Source organism: Hyla sarda, chromosome 1 (genome assembly GCF_029499605.1).
Source record: "Hyla sarda isolate aHylSar1 chromosome 1, aHylSar1.hap1, whole genome shotgun sequence".
Classification (NCBI taxonomy): Eukaryota; Metazoa; Chordata; class Amphibia; order Anura; family Hylidae; genus Hyla; species Hyla sarda.
Genome location: NC_079189.1, coordinates 48,138,937 through 48,162,537, shown reverse-complemented (window position 1 = coordinate 48,162,537; position 23,601 = coordinate 48,138,937). Strand labels below are relative to the sequence as shown.

The window sequence follows — 23,601 nt, the reverse complement described above, 5'->3', positions numbered from 1 at the left end:
ATCAGTGTGCCTCCAGCTGTTGCAAAACTATAACTCCCAGCATGCCCAGACAGTCAATGGCTGTACATGCATGCTGGGAGTTGTAGTTGTGCAACAGCTGGAGGCACCCTGGTTTGTTAAACACTCCCCATACACTCCACATACAATGGTCATCCCAGAACCAATTAGCAGTTTCCCATAGAGATATGGATTCAACATACAATGGTTCCAAGGTCCCAGAACCAATTACCATTTTTACATAGACATATGTACTCGACATATGATGGTTTCAACATATGATGGTTCTCCTGGAACCAATTAATATCATATGTTGAGGGACCACTGTACTTATTTTCCACCATAATTTGCAAATAAATTCTTTAAAAATCAGACAATGTGATTTTATGGATTTTTTTTTCATTAGGTCTCTCATAGTTGAGGTATACCTATGATGAAATTTACAGACCTCTCTCATCTTTTTAAGTGGGATAACTTGCACAATTGGTGGCTGACTAAATCCTTTTATGCCCCACTGTATGTGTTTTACTCCAAGTGTACCAGTGAACCTACCAAGTATCTGTACTCCTGTGCTTAAAGGGGTATTCCCATGAATATAACAATGTCTTATATTATACTCTTACTAACCACCAATATGCCATTTTATGGCAGCCACTTAAAGTCCTTAGGCTAGGTGGTCTAAACTTAGCCCTGCATATTTGTCCCATGTCTCATTCCAGTGCTTAACTGGCTGTTAATAGCCATGTCGCTGTACAAATGGCCAGGACTGAAGGAACCCCTGCTCCTAGCCTTTTAGCTCCTTAGATGCAAGGGTCAAAAGTGATTGCAGCACATAAGTCGTATACTAAGAGAACAGGCTCCCTTTGTCACTCCACTGGTGCCCCTATGATGCCATTGCGGGGCACCAATGGGTTTACGCAGAAGCCAGGTGCCTAAGGAAAACGCTTTAAGTACTCCATCTTTGCACTTCTTTTGTGTAGTGCATGTGCTCAGTTACTGCAGCTCATCTCTCATTCACTTTAGCAGGAACAAAGCTTCCAAATGAGTGGTCTCTAAACTGTACACTTCCAGATATTGCAAACTAAAACTCCCTGGCATGCTGGGAGTTGTAGTTTTGCAACATCTTGAGGCCCACAGTTTAGAGAGAATGGTTCTAAACAATGTACGTCACTACACAATGCACGGAACTGTGGCATAAATGTGGTCAAAGGCTTTTCCAGACCAGCGGATGGTCAAAGTTTCCAATGCACAGCATTCACCCTAAAAATTGGAGCAGCACTGTGCAAAATTTTTGCAAGCTTTCTGAAAAGAGGTACATATGGAAGAGGGTCTTACATGGGCATATGAAGGATGTTGGCCCTTTAAACTGAGATTTCCAGAGTGTTTGTGTGTTGATAATAGTATTAGGACCTAAGGGCTCGTTCACACGGCTGTCTGCCCCTTTAAAAAAATCCCCGTTCTGCAATCCGTTTACTACTTTTGCAAAGTGGTTGCAAACGGCTGTACAAGGATCCCATTGATCTCAATGGGATTTTTTTAGTCCTTTATCACCCGTTTGCATCTGTTTTGTTTGTTTTTAAAGTCATTAGTGAGGATTGTAATGTTGAAATACACTGGCGGTCGGGGAAGCATTGCGCTGCGTTCCCCGGCTGCCCTGATGCCCTGCAGGACCATATGTCTATAAGTGCTGCAGGAGGGCAAGATCTATAGGTAGCGCAGCGGGGGGCAATATACATAGCTAACACAGTGGGGGGTAAGACATATAGCGGTATATGTCTGGCCACCCCATCTGCGATAGCTATGTATATTGCCCCATGCTGTGCTAGCTGTATATATATATATGCTGCCCCCCGCAGTGCTTACAATTACCCCCCCCCCCCCCCCCCCAGCGAGCGAATACATATGTCCCTCGCAGTGCTATCTGTGAAGTATGCTATCAGCAGTGCATCTGCCGACCAGGAAGTGGGCGGTATTGCGCTGCCTTCCCCAGCCAGCAGCATAATGCGCTGCTGATAGTATACTTTACAGATGGGGCAAGCATGGGGCAATATACATAGCTAGCGCAGCAGGGGGCCAGACATATAGCGCTACATGTCTGACCCCCCACTGTGCTAGCTATGTATATTGCTCCCCGCTGCGATACCTATAGATCTTGCCCCTCTGCAGCGCTTATAGACATATGGGGGAGATTTATCAAAGGATTTATACAGTTTTTTCCTGTCTAGATTTGTCACACAGAAAGTTGCAGTCTAAATATGTGCAACTTTTTTCAACTTTTGCTTTAGAACATGATGCATTCTAGTCTATTTTAGATAGAAAAATGCATTGGTGCTGAATTAATCAAAAGCGACTTTTCAGCAACAAGTCGCATCGGCTGAAAGTATGCTGAAATGTCAGACCATGCTGGAGCAGGTTTAAATACAGTCTAAAGCACAGATCCCGAAGTCCGTGCACAGAATTTATCAAGAGCCCTACGACTTTTGATAAATTGGGCGCACAAGAGACCGGCCTAACGCTCTGTAGTTTGCTCTATATTGATGGGGGAAATAGACAGCTTTGATAAATCTACCCCATGGTCCTGCACGGCATCAGGGCAGCCAGAGAACGCAGCGCAATGCTTCCCCGGCCGCCAGTGTATTTCAACATTTCAATCCTCATTAATGACTTTAAAAACCCTGCCGAGAGCCCTGAACGGCCCCTCGGTGCTGGCCATTCAGGGCTCCCGGCGGGGTATTTGAAAATGAAAGTAAAACACACTATGTACATCCAGGGGAGCGGAGCACGCCGCCCGCTCCCCTGGTTAATAACTTCTGATCGCATCGGGTCTCGGAAGTGATACCCGGTGAGATCAATCCCTCAGCCCCTGTACTACTACCCCCAACATGGAACAGACGTTGTCCCATGATGGGGGTAGTAGTAGTACAAGCACTAATCTAGCCTCCCAGCCACCTTCAAACTCCCACTGCCGGGGAACTACTACTCCCGGCTGCAGGAGTCTGTGGATTGCTGATACTAACGGATGAAAAACTGATGCAAAAGGATGCCAGTAAATAGCATCCCTTTGCATCCGTTAGTAGAATGATCCATTTAGGAGGCAATGATGGACAAACTCTAGACGGGGGACACCGGCCGTGTGAACCGAGCCTAAGAAGAAATTACAGCAGTCAACTACTCCAGAGCTAGTACTTCCTGTTATGACATTTACATGACACATCTTTATGTTATGCAATTCTGTGCCCACTTGGCATTCAGTACATGCTCCAAGCTGGTGCAACAGCGGACGTCAAAGCTTCCGAGTCAGGCTCATTTAGTAAAGCATTGTTAGGTATATGTAATTTTCATTCCTAGGCAGCAGCCAAACAGCAATTAGCTTGTATCTGTGATGAATATATATATATATATATATATATATATATATATATACATACACACACACACACAGTATGTGTATGTGTATACATCTATATATACATACACAAACACATATAATAAAATATATTTATTTACATAAATGCATTGCTTCATATATTTGCTTACTAGCATAAATTTCACTAACTTACCAATAGATTAGTGTTATAAAATTAACTGTAAAAAAATCATTTAAAAAAGATTCCTGGAATCGATTGGCCGCAGGAAACGTGGGCTCCATGCCTAATTTGCAAACTCTGGTATCTTTGTGCTGGAGGGGTCAGTTTACTAATGAGGGCACGTACGGCTTATAGAGCCATGTCCTTACTTCACACCCTAAAATGGTCCACTGTAAGCAATGCTCTAATTTGACATTTTAGTTAACGTTCGCCCTGGTCACTCCCTTACCACAGAACTCCTGCCAATTCAGTGCCCAGAGTTGTAGCTCCAGTGTCAACAACTGCTACGGACTGTCTCTTTTATGGTATGTTCACATACTGCAGATTTGGTGCAACTGATCTCCATCAGATCTGCAACTCATTTTCACCCCTAGAGGACACAAGCAGTATATGAACACCCTGGTCGCCTGATACTTTACTGTCTATAAAGCTAATATCAACCACACTGATGTCCCTAGTGATTTCGTTTACCTACATGAAACCTGTCACGTCGGGCAGGGAAGAGTGCAGCCTTAAAGTCGCCCACAACCTCTGTCCCTGCCTATTTGACAATCCGCCAAAAACAGCAGACTTTCAACTGGGCGACATTCCCTACTTTTAGAATGGTGCTCGGGCTTCAAGAAGGTGAGACAAGCAAAAGATGGTTAAAGTCGGGCATGCCAGAAACCGAAACATAAGGCAAGGGGTTAACAGTAAAACAAGCCAAGTTCAGAATACCAATAAGGATAGCTGAGACAAACAAACACACAAGCAGGGTCAGAGAAGCTAAGGTCAGCATCAGGATAGCAAGGCAGTACAAAATCACTGGGCAGAAGAAAATTCAGGTCACAAGCAAAGAGGTCAGACATTTTTAAATGGGCACAGTCCCTGTAAAAAACATTTGACATGTCCTAGAGACATGTCAAATGTTTTGATCAGTCAAGGTAGGAGTGTTCAGACCCCAACCGATCAGGAAAACAAGCCAGGAGAGGTCTGAGTTCCCTTCAGAACAAAGGATCGGCATGGTAATATTCCACACTCCTGATTGTTTTTATCTCTGATATACAGTATGCCAATTGAACATTGGCTAAAAATCTCATACATAGTATACAGCTGACCACAATCAGCAGGCTCAGCTCGCCCAATATTTTAATTAAAGGGGTACTCCTGTCAAAAAAAAAATGTTTTAAAATTAACTGGTGGCAGAAATCTTTACAGATTTGTAAATTACTTTTAAAATCTTAAAGGGGTAGTCCAGTGGTGAAAAATGTATCCCCTATCCTAAGGATAGGGGATAAGTTTGAGATCGCGGGGGGTCCGACCGCTGGGGCCCCCTGCGATCTCTCTGTACGGGGCCCCGGCTCTCCGCCGAGATAGCGGGTGTCGACCCCCCGTACGAGGCGGCGGCCGACACACCCCCTCAATACATCTCAATGGCAGAGCCGGAGATTGCCGAAGGCAGCGCTTCGGCTCTGCCATAGAGTTGTATGGAGGGGGCGTGTCGGCCGCCGCTTCGTGAGGAGGTCGACACGCCCCCTTCCCTCGGGCTGTCGGGGCTCCGTACAGGAGATCGCGGGGGGCCCCAGGGGTCGGACCCCCCGCAATCTGCAACTTATCCCCTATCCTTAAGATAGGGGATAAGTTGTAAACCACTGAGTCACCACTGGACTACTCCTTTAAAGGAGTAGTGTAGTAAAAAAAATAACTTATGCCCTAAGTTATAGATTGTGGGGGTTTGATCCAGCGGTTGGACCCCTGTGATCTTTAACTTATCCCCTATCATTTGGATAGGGCATACGTTTTTTCCCCCTACAGTACTCCTTTAAGGCTAGGTTGAGACTACGGAATTTCCGACAGAAATTCAGTCGTAAAATTTCCGTCAGAAATTCCGCTTTCTAAAATGTCTAGTGTAGTGAATGGGTTTCCGTTCACAAATTCACACTTCGGAATTTGTGAAACGGAAAATCCGCTTTGAAAATCCGCTTTAGAAATTTCCGCCTGAAGGAAGGCAGTGCTCTTTCTTCAGGCGGAAATCCGCGTGGAACACATTGCAGTCTATTGGAGACTGCAGTGTCCGCGCGGTCCTAGCGCTGACTGATTCAGCCGGCGCTGGCCGCACTCGGAATCTCCTGGCGGAAATTTTCTGCCTGGAGATTCCGTAGTCTGAACCTAGCCTAAGCCTTCCAGTACCTATCAGCTGCTGTATGCTTCAGAGGAAGTTGTGTAGTTCTTTCCACTCTGACCACATACTCTCTGCTGCCACCTCTGTCCATGTCAGGAACTGTCCAGAGTAGAAGCTAATCCCCATAGCAAACATCTCTTGTTCTGAACAGTTCCTGACAGGGACAGAGGTGTCAGCAGAGAGCACAGACAGACTGGAAACAACTACATGACTTCCTTTGGAGCATACAGTAGCTTATAAGTACTGGAAGGCTTCCGATTTTAAAAAATAGGCAATTTACAAATCTGTATATCTTTCTGGCCCCAGTTGATTTGAAAACATTTGTTTTCCATTTGTTTTCCACCGGAGTACCCCTTTAACTGATGGCCAAACACAGCTTAGGGTATGTTCACACTGCATAATTCCCGTGGAATTCCTCAAGCAGAATTGCGTGTAGTGAATTTTAACATCAGCGTGAATAGGTCTTCTGCAACACAGAAATTGAAATTCGGCTGAAATTGTTCGGTGCAAAGAAAGAACGTGTTTAATCAATGGTGACAGCGCAGTCCTACTGCCAAAGTTTTTCGGTGGCGGGCGCCAGATGGAATCTCTCGAGCGGTGATTCGGCAGTGTGAACGTACCCTAAATTTCCTGACTCTCCATACGCATTCATGCTTGGTGCAGCCGCGTGTGCAATGTGTTCTGAATGGGAAAAGGGGGGAATGCCTTTGCCAGACACTTCTGGTGGTGGCTCCAGCAACAGAATTACTGTTTTATCACCCAACATCTGTTGAGGAAGAGTCGAGAAGCCACCATACACATTAGATGGTCGGCTACACCCAACTTAGGCCCCTTTCACACTAAAGGTATCATCCTGCTTTATTACTGCCGTTATTTTACAATAACGGATGAAAAAAAAAAACGGAAGCAATAACTGATAATTACGGATCATAACTGATGACCATCATCCGTTATTTTTAATGGGTTTTATCTTAAAAAAACTGATGTTGTTCATCCGTTATCATCCGTTATTACCAGTTACATCTGTTTTTTTTTTTAATCAGGTTTTTAACCCTTTTTTCTGTAAAGCTGTACTGAGCATGCTCAGTACAAAAAAGGAAGTTAAAAAACCTGACAATAACTGATGATAACGGATGATAACGGTTTCCATAGACTTCAATGTTAAATTTTAACGTCCAGGTTTTTCACCAGTAAAAATAACTGATTTTAGTAAAAAATGGACATACCTGATGCAAAAGGATGTTCAAAAAATCCTATTGACATGAATGGGATTTTTTGACGCCTGTTTTCAGGACTTTTTGCCAGGAGTAATAACGGAGGTTTTTACAGAATGATACCTGTAGGGTGAAAGGTGCCTAAATAAGCACATTCCTTCAACTTTCATCTCATCTACATGGCCAGCTGCAGTGTTTTCCAGCCAGGGTGCCTCCAGCTGTGTCAAAACTACAACTCCCAGCATGCCCGGACAGCCTTCGGCTGTCCGGGCATGCTGAGAGTTGTAGTTTTGCAACAGCTGGAGGCACCCTGGTTGGGAAACCCCTGTATAATGTGTACAGCCATCTTTACATTGAACTGGGTACATGCTCTTACCTGCAGGTCTTCTATAGATTCCTCCACGAAATGCTCAAGACTCTGATCATTTGGATTGTACTTGTTGAGGAGTCGGACTATCAGGTTCGTGCACCTCCCGTACTGAGTCATCTGTTAACATACAAGTCTGATATTAAACCGTTATGGCGTTGAAACATTGAAAATGTGCTATTACTCGCTGTACCCTTTTTTTTTTTCAGAGTGATGCGTGACTTTTTATTTTAACGTCTTGGCGTTTTGTATCATAATAACATAATTGCCGTCATTATAAGACTATTATCTCTAAAAATTCTGATACATTTACCCTGTCACTAGAACAACACAGTAAGTGTTAACCTCATAGCAGGGGACAAAGTTTTATGTAGATATAAAGAGGGCTGCGATTATCAAAAGAGGGATACGACCTCAACCCCATCAGTGGTGCTGCTCTTAAAGGGTCCCATTAAAGGGTTTATCCTACAAATCAATAAAGGATGTCTAAACATACAATGACCTGAAATATTACCATATTGGATAGAAATTTCACCGTGGTCAAATATTTTAGTGCCCCCTAGTGTGGCTGCTCATCCCTTTAGGTACGTCCATCCTTATCTGCTTCTTTCATTGGCAATATAGCAGCCTCAACTGTAGCAAAAGGGTCAATATGTGTTAGAAGGTCAAATGTTTGGCAATGACTTCTTTAATTGTCAAAGAAGCAGAGCATGTTGGGTAAGGGGTCGGGGCAAGGGCATGAGGCATGGAAGTAAGGGAGGCTGGGTACGGGTGTCAGGTAAGGAGGTTGCAGAAGGTTGTCAGGGATGGAGGCTGGAAAAGGATGTCAGAGATGGAGGCTGGGCCAGGATGTCAGAGATGGAGGTTGGGCATGGATGTCAGAGATGGAGGCCGGACAAGGATGTCAGGCATGGAGGCTGGTCAAGGATGTCAGGGATGGAGGCCGGACAAGGATGTCAGGGATGGAGGCCGGACAAGGATGTCAGGGATGGAGGCCGGACAAGGATGTCAGGGATGGAGGCCGGACAAGGATGTCAGGGATGGAGGCCGGACAAGGATGTCAGGGATGGAGGCCGGACAAGGATTTCAGGGATGGAGGCCGGACAAGGATGTCAAGGATGGAGGCTGGAAAAGGATGTTAGGGATGGAGGCTGGGCAAGGATGTCAGGGATGGAGGCTGGGCAAGGATGTCAGGGATGGAGGCTGGGCAAGGATGTCAGGGATGGAGGCTGGGCAAGGATGTCAAGGAAGGAGATCTGGCAAGGATATCAGGAAGAAAGAAGGTAAGGAGGCCAGACACGGAGGTCAGGCAAGAAGACTGTACAAGAATTTTTGGCAAGGTTGCTGTGCAAGATTGCCAGGCAAAGATGTCAGTCAAGGAGGCCGGGCAAAGATGTCAGTCAAGGAGGCCAGGCAAAAATGTCAGTCAAGGAGGCCAGGAAAAGATGTCAGTCAAGGAGGCCAGGAAAAGATGTCAGTCAAGGAGGCCAGGCAAAGATGTCAGTCAAGGAGGCCAGGCAAAGATGTCAGTCAAGGAGGCCGGGCAAAGATATCAGTCAAGGAGACCGGGCAAAGATGTCAGTCAAGGAGACCGGGCAAAGATGTTAGTCAAGGATGCCGGGCAAAGATGTCAGTCAAGGAGGCCGGGCAAAGATGTCAGTCAAGGAGGCCGGGCAAAGATGTCAGTCAAGGGGACCGGGCAAAGATGTCAGTCAAGGAGGCCGGGCAAAGATGTTAGTCAAGGAGGCCGGGCAAAGATGTCAGTCAAGGAGACCGGGCAAAGATGTCAGTGAAGGAGGCCGGGCAAAGATGTCAGTCAAGGAGGCCAGGCAAAGATGTCAGTCAAGGATGCCGGGCAAAGATGTCAGTCAAGGAGGCCGGGCAAAGATGTTAGTCAAGGAGGCCGGGCAAAGATGTTAGTCAAGGATGCCGGGCAAAGATGTCAGTCAAGGAGGCCGGGCAAAGATGTCAGTCAAGGAGGCCGGGCAAAGATGTCAGTCAAGGGGACCGGGCAAAGATGTCAGTCAAGGAGGCCGGGCAAAGATGTTAGTCAAGGAGGCCGGGCAAAGATGTCAGTCAAGGAGACCGGGCAAAGATGTCAGTGAAGGAGGCCGGGCAAAGATGTTATTCAAGGAGGCCGGGCAAAGATGTTAGTCAAGGAGGCCGGGAAAAGATGTCAGTCAAGGAGGCTGGGCAACAGTGTCCAAAGAAACTGCTGATGATTGGGCAGATTGGATTTAATACACTGGGATCTGTTCATCAACAGGAAGACTTGCATGTCCACCTATCCAGAGCACACAAGGTGGTCGTGCAGAAAGGGCATGATCAGTAACAACAGGGGGCACTATAAGAAGAACATTAAATAGATATTTTTTAGGCTGTTATGGGTTATGCACACAGCAGAGCTGTATGTACGGAGCCTGTAGTATCATATCGCTTCTATGCACTGCTGCACTGACTCTGTATACGAGAGGTAGTGTGCCCTGGAAACAACACTATAGATACCTCTGTACATACAGAGTCCAATAGAACATCCCATCATTTATTTTCTTCTTCACGAGTATCCTTGTGTTTCAAGCTTTATTAAATTATTAAGTAGAACTTCAGAAGACCAGGAGACCGAGCAGAGAAGAACAGAATATTTGTGGAACCCACCAACTTTTACTGATGCCAGATGAGAGAAATGCTCCTATACTTTCAGAGACACTCCTTTATTAACCCTTTAGTAAGTGAAATGGATAAAATATATGCAGAGTTTGTATGACCGTACAGGACAAGTGGCCTTTACTACCCTATGGAGCGCAATGTTCTCTATAGTATAATAAACCCTATCCGTCCCTGACCACAGTAAATATGACAGCCGTAACCTATGATGACTGTCACGCCCGCTGATCTGCTCTGAAGTTTCCATGTACTTTCTAAATGTCTCTTTGCTTGTGAATACTGGATTACAGCTAATGAACCAGCAGAATAATAGGAGTAAGTAGTGCGGCAAGTGAGTAATGGCGCAAGACCTGCAATAACTGGTGGCGGAGATGGGCCCTGGTGACCGGCGCTACTCTTCTATGGCACTGATGTCATTGGCTTATTTGCAGAAAATGTCTTTTTTATATTAATGATGACAAAATCACAAAGTGCTGGAAATGTTTGCACTAAACTCAGGAACGCATTTCAGCATTTCCTCAGCATTGTGGAGCAACTCTGGTGGTTACTATGAAGATCTTACAAATGTATAGTGAAGTGTTTGCAAATGTAAAGCATATATATGAGTATGGTATAATGTATGGGTATCATATACATACGGGTAGGTACCAGGGTGTCACAGATTGCAGATAATAAAGAGCCTAGCAGCAATTTACTGTTGCCCTGGGGCATAGCTTGACATCTCTAAGCCCAGGGCATAATCTGAAACAGATGCTGTGTGCCCTAATACTGTATTCTTTTTACGTGGCTGCTACCTTTGAACCTCATATATATATATATATATATATATATATATATATATATGCTGTATCTGAAGTCTGAGGTACTAGGCTCTCTACATGTACTGCTCCTTTATTATACTCCAGAGCTGTACTCACTATTCTGCTGGTGAGGTCACTGTGTACAGACATTACATTACTTATCCTGTACTGATCCTGAGTTATATCCTGTATTATACTCCAGAGCTGTACTCACTATTCTGCTGGTGAGGTCACTGTGTACATACATTACATTACTTATCCTGTACTGATCCTGAGTTATATCCTGTATTATACTCCAGATCTGCACTCAATATTCTGCTGGTGAGGTCACTGTGTACATACATTACATTACTTATCCTGTACTGATCCTGAGTTATATCCTGTATTATACTCCAGATCTGCACTCAATATTCTGCTGGTGAGGTCACTGTGTACATTACATTACATTACTTATCCTGTACTGATCCTGAGTTATATCTGTTACGCCTAGCGCTCCGGGTCCCCGCTCCTCCCCGGAGCGCTCACGGCGTCTTTCTCCCTGCAGCGCCCCGGTCAGTCCCGCTGACCGGGAGCGCTGCACTGTCTTGGCCGTTGGGGATGCGATTCGCACAGCGGGACGCGCCCGCTCGCGAATCGCATCCCAGGTCACTTACCCGTCCCGGTCCCCTGCTGTCATGTGCTGGCGCGCGCGGCTCCGCTCTCTAGGGCGCGCGCGCGCCAGCTCTCTGAGACTTAAAGGGCCAGTGCACCAATGATTGGTGCCTGGCCCAATTAGCTTAATTAGCTTCCACCTGGTCCCTGACTATATCTGACCTCCTCCCATGCACTCCCTTGCCGGATCTTGTTGCCTTGTGCCAGTGAAAGCGTTTAGTGTGTCCAAAGCCTGTGTACCTGAACTTCTGCTACCCATCCTGACTACGAACCTTGCCGCCTGCCCCCGACCTTCTGCTACGTCTGACCTTGCCTCTGCCTAGTCCTTCTGTCCCACGCCTTCTCAGCAGTCAGCGAGGTAGAGCCGTTGCTAGTGGATACGACCTGGTTGCTACTGCCGCAGCAAGACCATCCCGCTTTGCGGCGGGCTCTGGTGAAAACCAGTAGCCTCTTAGAACCGGTCCACTAGCACGGTCCACGCCAATCCCTCGCTGACACAGAGGATCCACTACCTGGAAGCCGAATCGTGACAGTAGATCCGGCCATGGATCCCGCTGAGGTGCCGCTGCCAAGTCTCGCTGACCTAACCACGGTGGTCGCTCAGCAATCGCAGCAGATTGCCCAACAAGGACAGCAGCTGTCGCAGTTGACCGCCACGTTACAGCAACTTCTGCCTCTGCTACAGCAGCAACCATCTCCTCCGCCAGCTCCTGCACCTCCTCCGCAGCGAGTGGCCGCTCCTAGCCTCCGCTTGTCCCTGCCGGACAAATTTGATGGGGACTCCAGACTCTGCCGCGGATTTTTGTCTCAGTGTTCCCTGCATATGGAGATGATGTCGGACTTGTTTCCTTCAGAACGGTCTAAGGTGGCGTTTGTAGTAAGCCTTCTTTCAGGAAAGGCCTTGTCTTGGGCCACACCGCTCTGGGACCGCAATGATCCTGCCACAGCCACAGTCCAGGCCTTCTTCACTGAACTCCGGAGTGTCTTCGAGGAGCCAGCCCGAGCTTCTTCTGCCGAGACTGCTCTGTTGAACCTGGTCCAGGGTAATTCTTCCGTTGGCGAGTATGCCGTACAATTCCGTACTCTTGCTTCAGAATTATCCTGGAATAACGAGGCTCTCTGCGCGACCTTTAAAAAAGGCCTATCCAGTCGCATCAAGGATGTGCTGGCCGCACGAGAGATTCCTGCCAATCTGCAAGAACTCATCCATCTAGCTACCCGCATTGACATGCGTTTTTCTGAGCGACACCAAGAGCTCCGCCAGGAAAAAGACTTAGATCTCTGGGCACCTCTCCCACAGTATCCGTTGCAATCTACGCCTGGGCCTCCCGCCGAGGAGGCCATGCAAGTGGATAAGTCTCGCCTGACCCAGGAAGAGAGGAATCGCCGTAGGGAAGAAAATCTCTGTCTTTACTGTGCCAGTACCGAGCATTTCTTGGTGGATTGCCCTATCCGTCCTCCACGCCTGGGAAACGCACGCACGCACCCAGCTCACGTGGGTGTTGCATCTTTTGGTTCTAAGTCTTCTTCTCCACGTCTCACGGTGCCCGTGCGGATTTCTTCTACAGCCAACTCCTCCCTCTCAGCCGTGGCCTGCTTGGACTCTGGTGCCTCTGGAAATTTTATTTTGGAGTCGTTTGTTAATAAATTCAGCATCCCGGTGACCCGTCTCGTCAAGCCGCTCTACATTTCCGCGGTCAACGGAGCCAGATTGGACTGCACCGTGCGTTACCGCACAGAACCCCTCCTGATGTCTATTGGACCCCACCTCGAGAGAATTGAGCTCTTCGTTCTCCCCGGCTGTACCTCTGAGGTCCTCCTCGGTCTGCCATGGCTCCGGCTTCATTCCCCCACCCTTGATTGGACCACCGGGGAGATCAAGAACTGGGACTCTGCCTGCCACAGGAAGTGCCTCTCCCCCCCTCCCAGTCCCGTCAGGCAAGCCTCTGTGCCTCCCCATGGCCCCCGTCCTGGTGTCACACTGCCCCGTGCCAGGCCTCGCCCTCTGCCCTCCCTCCCCATTCCCACTCCTGCTGTACTGCCTGCCGTTGAGGAAACCCTCCATTCTTTCCCGGTGTCCTCATCCCAGGGGAGGCAGTTACCGGACAAAGAGAAGGGGAGACCTAAGGGGGGGGGGTACTGTTACGCCTAGCGCTCCGGGTCCCCGCTCCTCCCCGGAGCGCTCACGGCGTCTTTCTCCCTGCAGCGCCCCGGTCAGTCCCGCTGACCGGGAGCGCTGCACTGTCTTGGCCGTTGGGGATGCGATTCGCACAGCGGGACGCGCCCGCTCGCGAATCGCATCCCAGGTCACTTACCCGTCCCGGTCCCCTGCTGTCATGTGCTGGCGCGCGCGGCTCCGCTCTCTAGGGCGCGCGCGCGCCAGCTCTCTGAGACTTAAAGGGCCAGTGCACCAATGATTGGTGCCTGGCCCAATTAGCTTAATTAGCTTCCACCTGGTCCCTGACTATATCTGACCTCCTCCCATGCACTCCCTTGCCGGATCTTGTTGCCTTGTGCCAGTGAAAGCGTTTAGTGTGTCCAAAGCCTGTGTACCTGAACTTCTGCTACCCATCCTGACTACGAACCTTGCCGCCTGCCCCCGACCTTCTGCTACGTCTGACCTTGCCTCTGCCTAGTCCTTCTGTCCCACGCCTTCTCAGCAGTCAGCGAGGTAGAGCCGTTGCTAGTGGATACGACCTGGTTGCTACTGCCGCAGCAAGACCATCCCGCTTTGCGGCGGGCTCTGGTGAAAACCAGTAGCCTCTTAGAACCGGTCCACTAGCACGGTCCACGCCAATCCCTCGCTGACACAGAGGATCCACTACCTGGAAGCCGAATCGTGACAATATCCTGTATTATACTCCAGAGCTGCACTCAATATTCTGCAAGCTTCAATGGTGAAATATCTCAGCACATCCTGCTGGTTCAGTCTCTGCACACAGCTTATTCTGGGATTTGCACGGACATACAGTAACGCAGTCTGACTTTTAGACAAGGTTTATAAAAATACAGCCATATGCTTATAGCCAACATCCCCAGAGCTGTATCCATAGGGAAGGGTAATCGTGGGCCTTTTTAATGAGCATTTTTTCCTGGACTGAAGTCGATGTAGGTAAAATGCTACAAAAGCTGGATAAACGCTTCCACAGAAGCCCCAGGCACAGGTCACGCTGCTATAATAAAACACAGCGAGCCCTGGAAAACCGTGTTCCCAACATCTATTTACTATCCCGTTCATAACTGTTACGATGAGCGTCCGGGTCCCCGCTCCTCCCCGGAGCGCTCGCAGCGTTTACCTGCTCGCAGCGCCGCAGTCAGACCCGCTGACCGGGAGCGCTGCGATAGTGTCCCTAGTGGGGATGCGATCCGCGATGCGGGACGCGCCCGCTCGCGGTTCGCATCCCAGCCCGCTTTCCAGACCCGTTCCCCGTCTGTACAGTCCCGGCGTGTGTGGCCCCGCTCCCTAGGGCGCGTGCGCGCCGGCTCTCTGCGATTTAAAGGGCCAGTGCGCCGCTGATTGGCACCTGGCCCAAATTAGTGTAATCACCTGTGCACTACTCTATATCACCTCACTTCCCCTTCCCTTCCTTGCCAGATCTTGTTGCCATTGTGCCAGTGAAAGCGTTTCCTTGTATGTCCCAAGCCAGTGTTCCAGACCTCCTGCCGTTGCCCCTGACTACGATCCTTGCTGCCTGCCCTGACCTTCTGCTACGTCCGACCTTGCTCTTGCCTAATCCCTTGTACCGCGCCTGTCTCAGCAGTCAGTCGGGGTTGAGTCGCTATCGGGTGGAACGACCTGGGGGTTACCTGCCGCAGCAAGTCCATCCCGCTTTGCGGCGGGCTCTGGTGAATACCAGTAACCCCTTAGACTCCGTTCCCCTGGTACGGCCCACGTCATCACCCCGCTGACACAGAGGATCCACCACCAATATCCTCACAGTACCCGGATCCTGACAATAACAATAAAACCTCTGGGGGAGATTTATCAAAACCTGTCCAGAGGAAAAGCTGCTGGGTTGCCCATAGCAACCAATCAGATCACTACTTTCATTTTCACTGAGACCTTTTCAAAAATGAAAGAAGCGATCTGATTGGTTGCTATGGGCAACTCAGCAACTTTTCCTCTGGACAGGTTTTGATAAATCTCCCCCTCTGTCTCTGATCTGCTGAATGTGAACACAGCCATAGAATTCCTAGTGAGAACATTGCTGCTCCTCCCGTCGGCTGAATATATTTCCCGCTGAGGATCTGACCCTATTTGTCCCAATATTGCGGTGTCTTTGTGTTTGGTTTTGTGTGTTTCTATTGCATTAGACAACCAACGTGACATCTGATCTCTCTTTTCCTTGTAGTGTGCCCACGTGCAGCCCACACGCTGTCTGTCTCTGCTCTAATCTGTCAGCTGCCAGGGTATCGCCTTCTCAGCGGGTGATGATTTCTCTACAGCGGGCGCGGAAAGTGATATAAAAGCGGTGGCCCCCTCTGCGATCGGGCTCTATATGTGTAGATGCATCACGGGATACACATTTGCGGGGGAAATTTTGTCCTATTCTGACCCCTATAACTTTTTTTTTTTATTTCTCCTTATACGGGCCTGTATGAGGGCTCATTTTTTGCGCCCCGATCGGTAGTTTTTAACAGTACCATTTTGGTTTTGATGTGACTTTTTGATCGCTTTTTGTTATTAAATTTGGGAGTTGCGGTTAGTTACTAACTACAACTCCCAGCATGCCCTGATACAGCTTGTGGCTCAGCAGCTGCCCCAAACGAACACTACAAATCCCAGCATGTTGGAGTATATAGTATAAATCAGTGTTTTCCAACCCGGTGTGCCTCCAGCTGTTGCAAAACTACAACTCACAGCATGCCCGGACAGGCATGCTGGGAGTTGTAGTTTTGCAACAGCTGGAGGCGCTCTGGTTGGGAAACACTGGTATAGCATATGGTGCAACATTCCAGGAGTTGGAGGATAAATACCATTGCATGGCCGGTACTTTTAATATAAAAATACCGTCAGGGTGGCCAAAATACCAGCCAGGTGGCAACACTAGCCCCAGCGCTCGGAGCCCCCGCAATCTAAAACTTATCCCCATGAAACTTATCTTCATGATACTTATCCTTTAAGCGATTTCTTCGATACATCCATCTAGTTTGTCACCCAACTTTTCCACACTACTTCATAAACAATTCCCATTACATCCTGTATAATACTCCACTAGTGGCCGAGGGGTACACCCAGTGTGCTCCAAAGCCTCATTTGCATATCTTATATCTTGCATACCTAATATCTGGGCGCTGGAGGGGGTCAATTAAAGAGGTTACCGAACATAAGGTGACTTTAATACTTACCTGCTTAGGAAGGATTTGTGCTTATTTTGGGGCTAAACAGCTGTGTTGTGAGATTACCATAACATTGCTGCTATCTTTTTGTGAAATGGAGTTCATTCTATCCAACTACAGATCCCAGAATCCCCTGTTTTTAAGCATGAGGTCCCTTTTCTTCCTGCCACACATCAGTTACCCATCCCATTGCAGCACAGCTGAGCTCTCTTCCATGCGTGTTGTGATTAAAACTACAATTCCCTGCAGCCCTGTGGAGAATGATCTCGGTCCAACCCAGCGGTCGCTCCACCAATTAAAGCACAGACAGGCTCCCATTCAACACCTAACTAGTGATGTAATATCTCGGGCTGCACTGTAACCTGGGAAAAGCTGACACTCATTTTCTATGCTGCTAAAAAATTAACATCGGGGCAAAGATCACATAAAAATTGCAAAGCCAGTCATCAAACACAGGTAAAGATACTTTAAAGGAAAACTGTCAGCTTGCCTCCTTCTGCACTAACTAGCGTTACTGGATGGTAGTGCTGGGGACACTGATAAGTTTGATACCTACCATGCCCGGATCTGCCCGGCCGTTCGTCCGAAATCTTCCATTTTCTGTATATGCTAATTAGGTGCTAACTGGCACAGGCGGCGTAACTGGCACTCTGACGTCAGCACCGCTCGTCCGCAGCACCGCCCAGCTCATCAATATTCCTTCCCTCCCGCTACCTCTCCCTCTTCTCCCCGCTCTGTAATGAAGAGGGAGAGGCGGAGGGAGGGGAGGAATATTGATGAGCTGGGCGGTGCTGCGGACGAGCGGTGCTGACGTCAGAGTGCCAGTAACCCCGCCTGTGCCAGTTAGCACCTAATTAGCATATAAAGAAAATGGAAGATTTCAGGCTGCATGGCGGGGCGGATCCGGGCACGGTTGGCATCAAACTGATCAGCGTCCCCCACACTACCAGCCAGTATCGCTGGTTTGTGTGGAGGGAGCAAGCTGACAGTTTTCCTTTAATATGAACTGCACTAACTTTACAGCCTCTGTAGCAGTCAAATAAAAAAATAAAAAAATACTCGGAATACTCCTTTAACTAATAAGATACAGATTTAGGGACAAAATTCCTATACAGCAATATCCTTACATTATACCCTGAAAACCTGCTTACTGGTCTGTTTTGAAAGAGTGGCGATCTGGCCGTACCAGGTCTGTCCATCTAAGGATGGGTTCACGTACAGTTCCCATATCAGGTTTTTGATTAAAAAAAAAAAAAAAAAAAAAGGATAACTCAAAACAGTACTAAATTTTATCAAAACGTGTGTACAAATTTTCATCTGTATACAGTTTGAAAAATGATGTCCGGTTGCATTTGTTTTTTAAGAAAAAAAGTATAGGTTTTTAACTTTTCATTCCATTATGAATAAAGTTTCACTTGTTTTATTGAAATTCCAAGAAAAAAATTGTGCAAAGTCAAAAACCGTATGGTGAAAACCGGATGGAACCGTACGCACATAGAGTTCTGTATGGTTCCTATTGACTCCCATGTTAAAATAAAACTTATACATTTCAATATGTTTTTTCACCTGGACCAAAAACCGTGGTAGGCTAGGGTTTGGGGTACGGGAAAAAAACTGACAAAACCGTACAGGATGCAAAACGGACACAACGGGAACTGTATTGCAAAAACGTGGTGTGAACCCAGCCTACTAGGGGATCCTCTGTACAGCACTGCAAAATGTTCCTGCCAGTGAATGGGTATGTCTGCTATACAACTTATAAACGATGCAACCTATTTCAATTGCCCTATAAACTTTACAATTGTTCGGCTAGATTTACAGGAGGTTATATGCAAATGTGCATTTAACCACCAAATAAACAGGATCGTGTGTCTTGCAATGATTTGCATGTAAAATTCACTTGTTTGCAAAGTGTATCTAAGTATAATAAACTCAGCCGCCTCTTCCTGCACTGAAAGTTCAATGGAGAGCTGTCCAGCAACCGTGGAATCACCATGTACCTTTTTGGTTATCCATATTTCAATGCTATTTGGCCCATGAATAAGTTAAACAGATTTGTAAATTACTTCTATTAAAAAATCTTAATCTTTCCAGTACTTTTTAGGGGCTGTATACTACAGAGGAAATGCTTTTCTTTTTGGAACACAGAGCTCTCTGCTGACATCATGACCACAGTGCTCTCTACTGACATCTCTGTCCATTTTAGGAACTGTCCAGAGCAGCATATGTTTGCTATGGGGATTTTCTCTGGACAGTTCCTAAAATCGACAGAGATGTCAGCAGAGAGCCCTGTGGTCATGATGTCAGCAGAGAGCCCTGTGTTCCAAAAAGAAAATAATTTCCTCTGTAGTATTCAGCAGCTAATAAGTACTGGAAGGATTAAGATTTTTTAATATAAGTAATTTACAAATCTGTTTAACTTTCTGGCACCAGTTGATTTAAAAAAAAAATAAAAGTTTTCCACCGGAGTACCCCTTTAAATCTGTTCTGGATATGGATGTAGTGGGAGAAAAAACACACAGAGACAGCGCTCCAATGGTGAAGATCGTAGGTGACACGTGGATTGTAGGGAGAATAGGAATATTGCTCACCTTAATGTGTTGTGCGGGCAGGCACAACACTGTTTAGCGTTTTGATGAAGGTATGTCGGGAGGCAGCCGGTCGTTGGTCCCGCTTTGCTAGCAGTCAGGAACAGGTAGACAGATGTGGAATCTAGGTAGCCTGGCAGCGCTAGCCAGATGTCCGAGGAAAATCCGACTTAAGCTGGATAGGCGCACACCGAGGATGGATATGGAGCCGGAATGGTTAATAAAGGTTTTATTTCTGGTGTAGAACAACGCGTTTTAAGGGGACACCCCTCTTCGTCAGGTTCATAACAAATTTGATTGTTATGAACCTGACGAAGAGGGGTGCCCCCTTGAAACGCGTTGCTCTACACCAGAAATAAAGCCTTTATAAACCATTCCGGCTCCGTATCCATCCTCCGTATCCATCCTGCCAGGCTACCTAGATTCCACATCTGTCTACCTGAATATGGATGTGGTCTTCTCAAAGAGGGGGTCTTTTGAGAAGGTTTAACTGTTTACCGTCATTGTTAAAAAGTCCAAGAAATGAATCTAATGCTAGGTCTGCGTGGAGGCTCTGTTAGGGGTCTTTGCAGCAGATTGCGTTCAAGAGCAGTAAACAAAGCCATATGGTCCGCTGTACGATGGACACCAATAGGAGAGATAAATTGACTTTAATGGGGTCTGTCATGTTTCGGTCTGGTGTCCATCATTTAACTGGATTATAACCTGACGAAAAAATACAACTTGCTACGGTTTTTCTAGTTATTTAATCGGATTCTAGAACGGAAGCCCCTAATGGAGCTTCTGGTGCAGATGTGAAGGTAGCCCAAGGCTGCATTCACATCATGTACATTGTTGAATGTATCCTTTAGGGGTTCATAGTCAAATAGAAGCCAAAAGAGCGTCTTACTGGCCATTGTCTGGCCGGCATAAGTCTGTATATCACAAACAAATAAAGTGTTGCTGTAACTTAGAACTACTTTTCACATGTTGCTGAGCCGGTCACCAGCTTATAACTCGCGGTCGCAGTGGGTCTCAGGACTAAGAAGCTACATGACAGTAACGTTATATATGGAAGAGTGTAGTAGATTTTACTATTATAATAGATTTTACTATTCTGTATCTTGTGATTCTAAAAAAAAACAGCAATGAAAATAACAATAGATACCATACTATATTAACCTATGGGAGGCAGATGCCAAATAGCACTTCGTTTTAGGAAATAATATCTTGGGAAGTTCCAATGACAACATCATTAACCATTGATGGATACAATACTGGAGTTTCCTGAGGCAGCAATAATGAAATCTGCCTCCTCTCCTCTTCCTCCCTCAAGGCGGCTAACAGCAGTCCTATACACATTTTTGTACGGCAGGTAGCTCTATTAGTACCACCGCACTCAGGGCTGGTGCAAGGATTAGGCAATAGCTAATTTTGACCCCCCCCCCCCCGACCCCGCCCATTGGCTCTGCCCTTCCACACACCCCATCTTATTACTGGGGTGACACACTGTTACAAACCTCCTCCTCATGTAATTAATCACCTTACTACTAGGATGACACACTAACAAAGCTCCTCCCCCTCATATAATCTCCTTACTACTGGGGTGACACACTGTAACAAACCTCCTCCCCCTCATGTAATCTCCTTACTACTGGGGTGACACACTGTAACAAAGCTCCTCCCCCTCATATAATCTCCTTACTACTGGGGTGACACACTGTAACAAACCTCCTCCCCCTCATATAATCTCCTTACTACGGGGGTGGCACACTGTCACAAACCCCCTCCTTATGTAATCTCCTTACTACTGGGGTGACACACTGTAACAAACCCCCTCCTCATGTAATCTTCATACTACTGGGGTGACACACTGTAACAAACACCCTCCTCATGTAATCTCCATACTACATGAGGTGACAGACTGTAACAAACCTCCTTCTCATGTAATCTCCTTACTACTGGGGTAACACACTGTAACAAACCTTCTCCTCATGTAATCTCCTTACTACTGGGGTGACACACTGTAACAAACCCCCTTCTCATATAATCTCCTTACTACTGGGGTGACACACTGTAACAAACCCCCTCCTCATATAATCTCTTTACTACTGGGGTGACACACTGTAATAAACCCCCGGTGCAGGAATCATGTGACCTCCACTTCAGCTCAGCCCGCCTCCTCTACAGCATCACCAAAGGTCCTTCAGCAGCCATCTTTCCTATCCTGCATGGTGAAGCCCCCAACATGTAACTGGTCACATGATGGTAACACCATCAAAGGTCCTTCCCCATCACCATCTTGTTGGCCCAACCAGGGGAGGAGGAAGAGGGAAAGGTAATAATTCTAGGGTCAGTCCTGCAGGACCGGAGTCCTGGTTAATGGAGGAGGAGTGTGCAGCAGCGATGCAGCGCTCCTCTATCCGTCCCTCAGGAGCACTATCACATATGCATTAATAATTGCTGTGTATGTGATGTGACAGTGCTGTGCTCCTAACACCCGGATAGAGGAGCCAGCGCAGCACAGACGACTTCACAAGCAGGCGCTTTAGGCAGCAGCCTATTTTGCCTGTTTTGCCGTGGAATGTGTTACATGACTCCGCACTTTCCAGTGCTGGACTAAGACAGCTCCATTAGCTAACACAAGCACACCTGCCCCGTACCATTGGATCCTGGGGGCGCTGGGGGGGTGTGCGCGTATCATGTGACCACAAGTATGCTGTCTCCTGCTGTGATATGTTATTGCCGCTGCGGCTGTAATGTAATGGATTCCCCGCTATGGGGACCGTGAGCCCGCGGGGGATCTCAGCGCTGTGACTGAAAGGCCGCAGTAACTCAAATAACCACTGGTTACAACTAGGGTATGCAGAATACCATCTCTGATAGCTCAACATTTCAGACCCTGAAGCAGATGGGCTACAGCAGCCCAAGATCATGCCGAGTGCCACTTTTGTAAGCTAAGAACAGGAAACTGAGGCTACAGTTTGCACAGGCTCGCCAAAATTAGACAATGGAAACTGGAATAATGTTGCCGGATCTGATGAGTCTCAATTGCAGATGGCAGGGTCAGAATTTGGTGTAAACAAGATGATCGCATGGATCCATCCTGCCTTGCATAACTGATTCAGGCTGGTGGTGGTGTATTGGTGTGGGGGACATCATCTTGGCACATTTTGGGCCCCTTAGTACCAACTGAGCATTGGTATAAACACATCAGCCTACCTGAGTATTGTTACTGACCATGTCCATCCCTTTATGACCACAGTGGACCCATCTTCTGATGATATTTCCAGAAGCATAATGCCAGTGAGTGTCTGTAAATCAGTGGTCTGCAACCTGTGTCTCTCCAGCTGTTGAGAAACTACAACTCCCAGCATGCCCGGAAAGCCAACGGCTTTCCGGGAATGCTGGGAGTTGCAGTTTCACAACAGCTGGAGAGACACAGGTTGCAGACCACTGGTTTGGTGCAGAATGCACCAACCAATGACTGCTATTACAGGTTCCATAAGGGCTGTCACCCATCTTTCCTAGAATCCTGACAAACTAACTCTATTCAGTTATGCAGTGTTATGCATCCTCTATTTGCAACTCATGAACTTAGGATAGCAGAGCGTTTACAGAACTAGACACACCAGTGAATTCTTACAAGCTAACCCTGAGAATAAAGTCCCATCTACATTACCTTGCGGTACCGCTCGCTGTTTATTTAGCACGGGACCGGAGCAGCCGTTTCCTAATGCAGCGCAAAGACCTCTGGGTATTGTAGTCCTAAAGTCTGCAGCGAGCCCTTTCTGAATAGGCTTTCTGCTAAAAGAAAAACTACTCTTCCCAGAGTGCAACTCGGCCTGGTTACCCTCCTTGTGTTTGCTCGTCACCCTAGCAACCGGAATATGTAGACGTTTCTGATTGGTGGGATAGGAACACGTGATTACACAGGGAATCGATTGTTCTCTCCTGATAAAGTTACTTCAGCACTAGAAAGATGTCATTTTTTGGCTTGAAGTAATACAACAAACAACATAATTTAACACAATTTTATGCAATTTTCATATATTTTAACAAATGTAGTAATAATTTAATAAATTAAATAATAATGTAAATTGATATGATGAAATCATTAAAGAATTCATTCATATAATGTATTATTACATTATTGTAAATTATCAGTATATTATTATTATTAGTAGTAGTAGTAGTATTGTTCTTATTATTATTATTACTATTAATATAATATTTTGTTTTCATTATCTTTA

General features: G+C 46.9%; 1 protein-coding gene across 3 annotated transcripts in view; it reads right to left on the bottom strand.

Moving 5' to 3' along the window:
* CFAP99 (cilia and flagella associated protein 99) overlaps positions 1–23,220 on the bottom strand; it is a 156,493-nt gene extending 133,273 nt beyond the window's left edge. The window contains exons 1-2 of one of the 3 annotated variants that reach the window (XM_056554965.1): positions 23,031–23,220; positions 7,336–7,446 (exon numbers count right to left, since the gene is read on the bottom strand). In XM_056554965.1, the coding sequence (XP_056410940.1) occupies positions 7,336–7,446 (111 nt within the window). In that variant the 5' untranslated portion in view covers positions 23,031–23,220. Of the gene's footprint in view, positions 1–7,335; positions 7,447–15,248; positions 15,282–22,570; positions 22,685–23,030 lie in introns of those variants that run through there. The other 2 variants (XM_056554963.1, XM_056554964.1) reach the window with 2 other exon arrangements.
* Between the last annotated feature and the right edge of the window lie 381 nt (positions 23,221–23,601).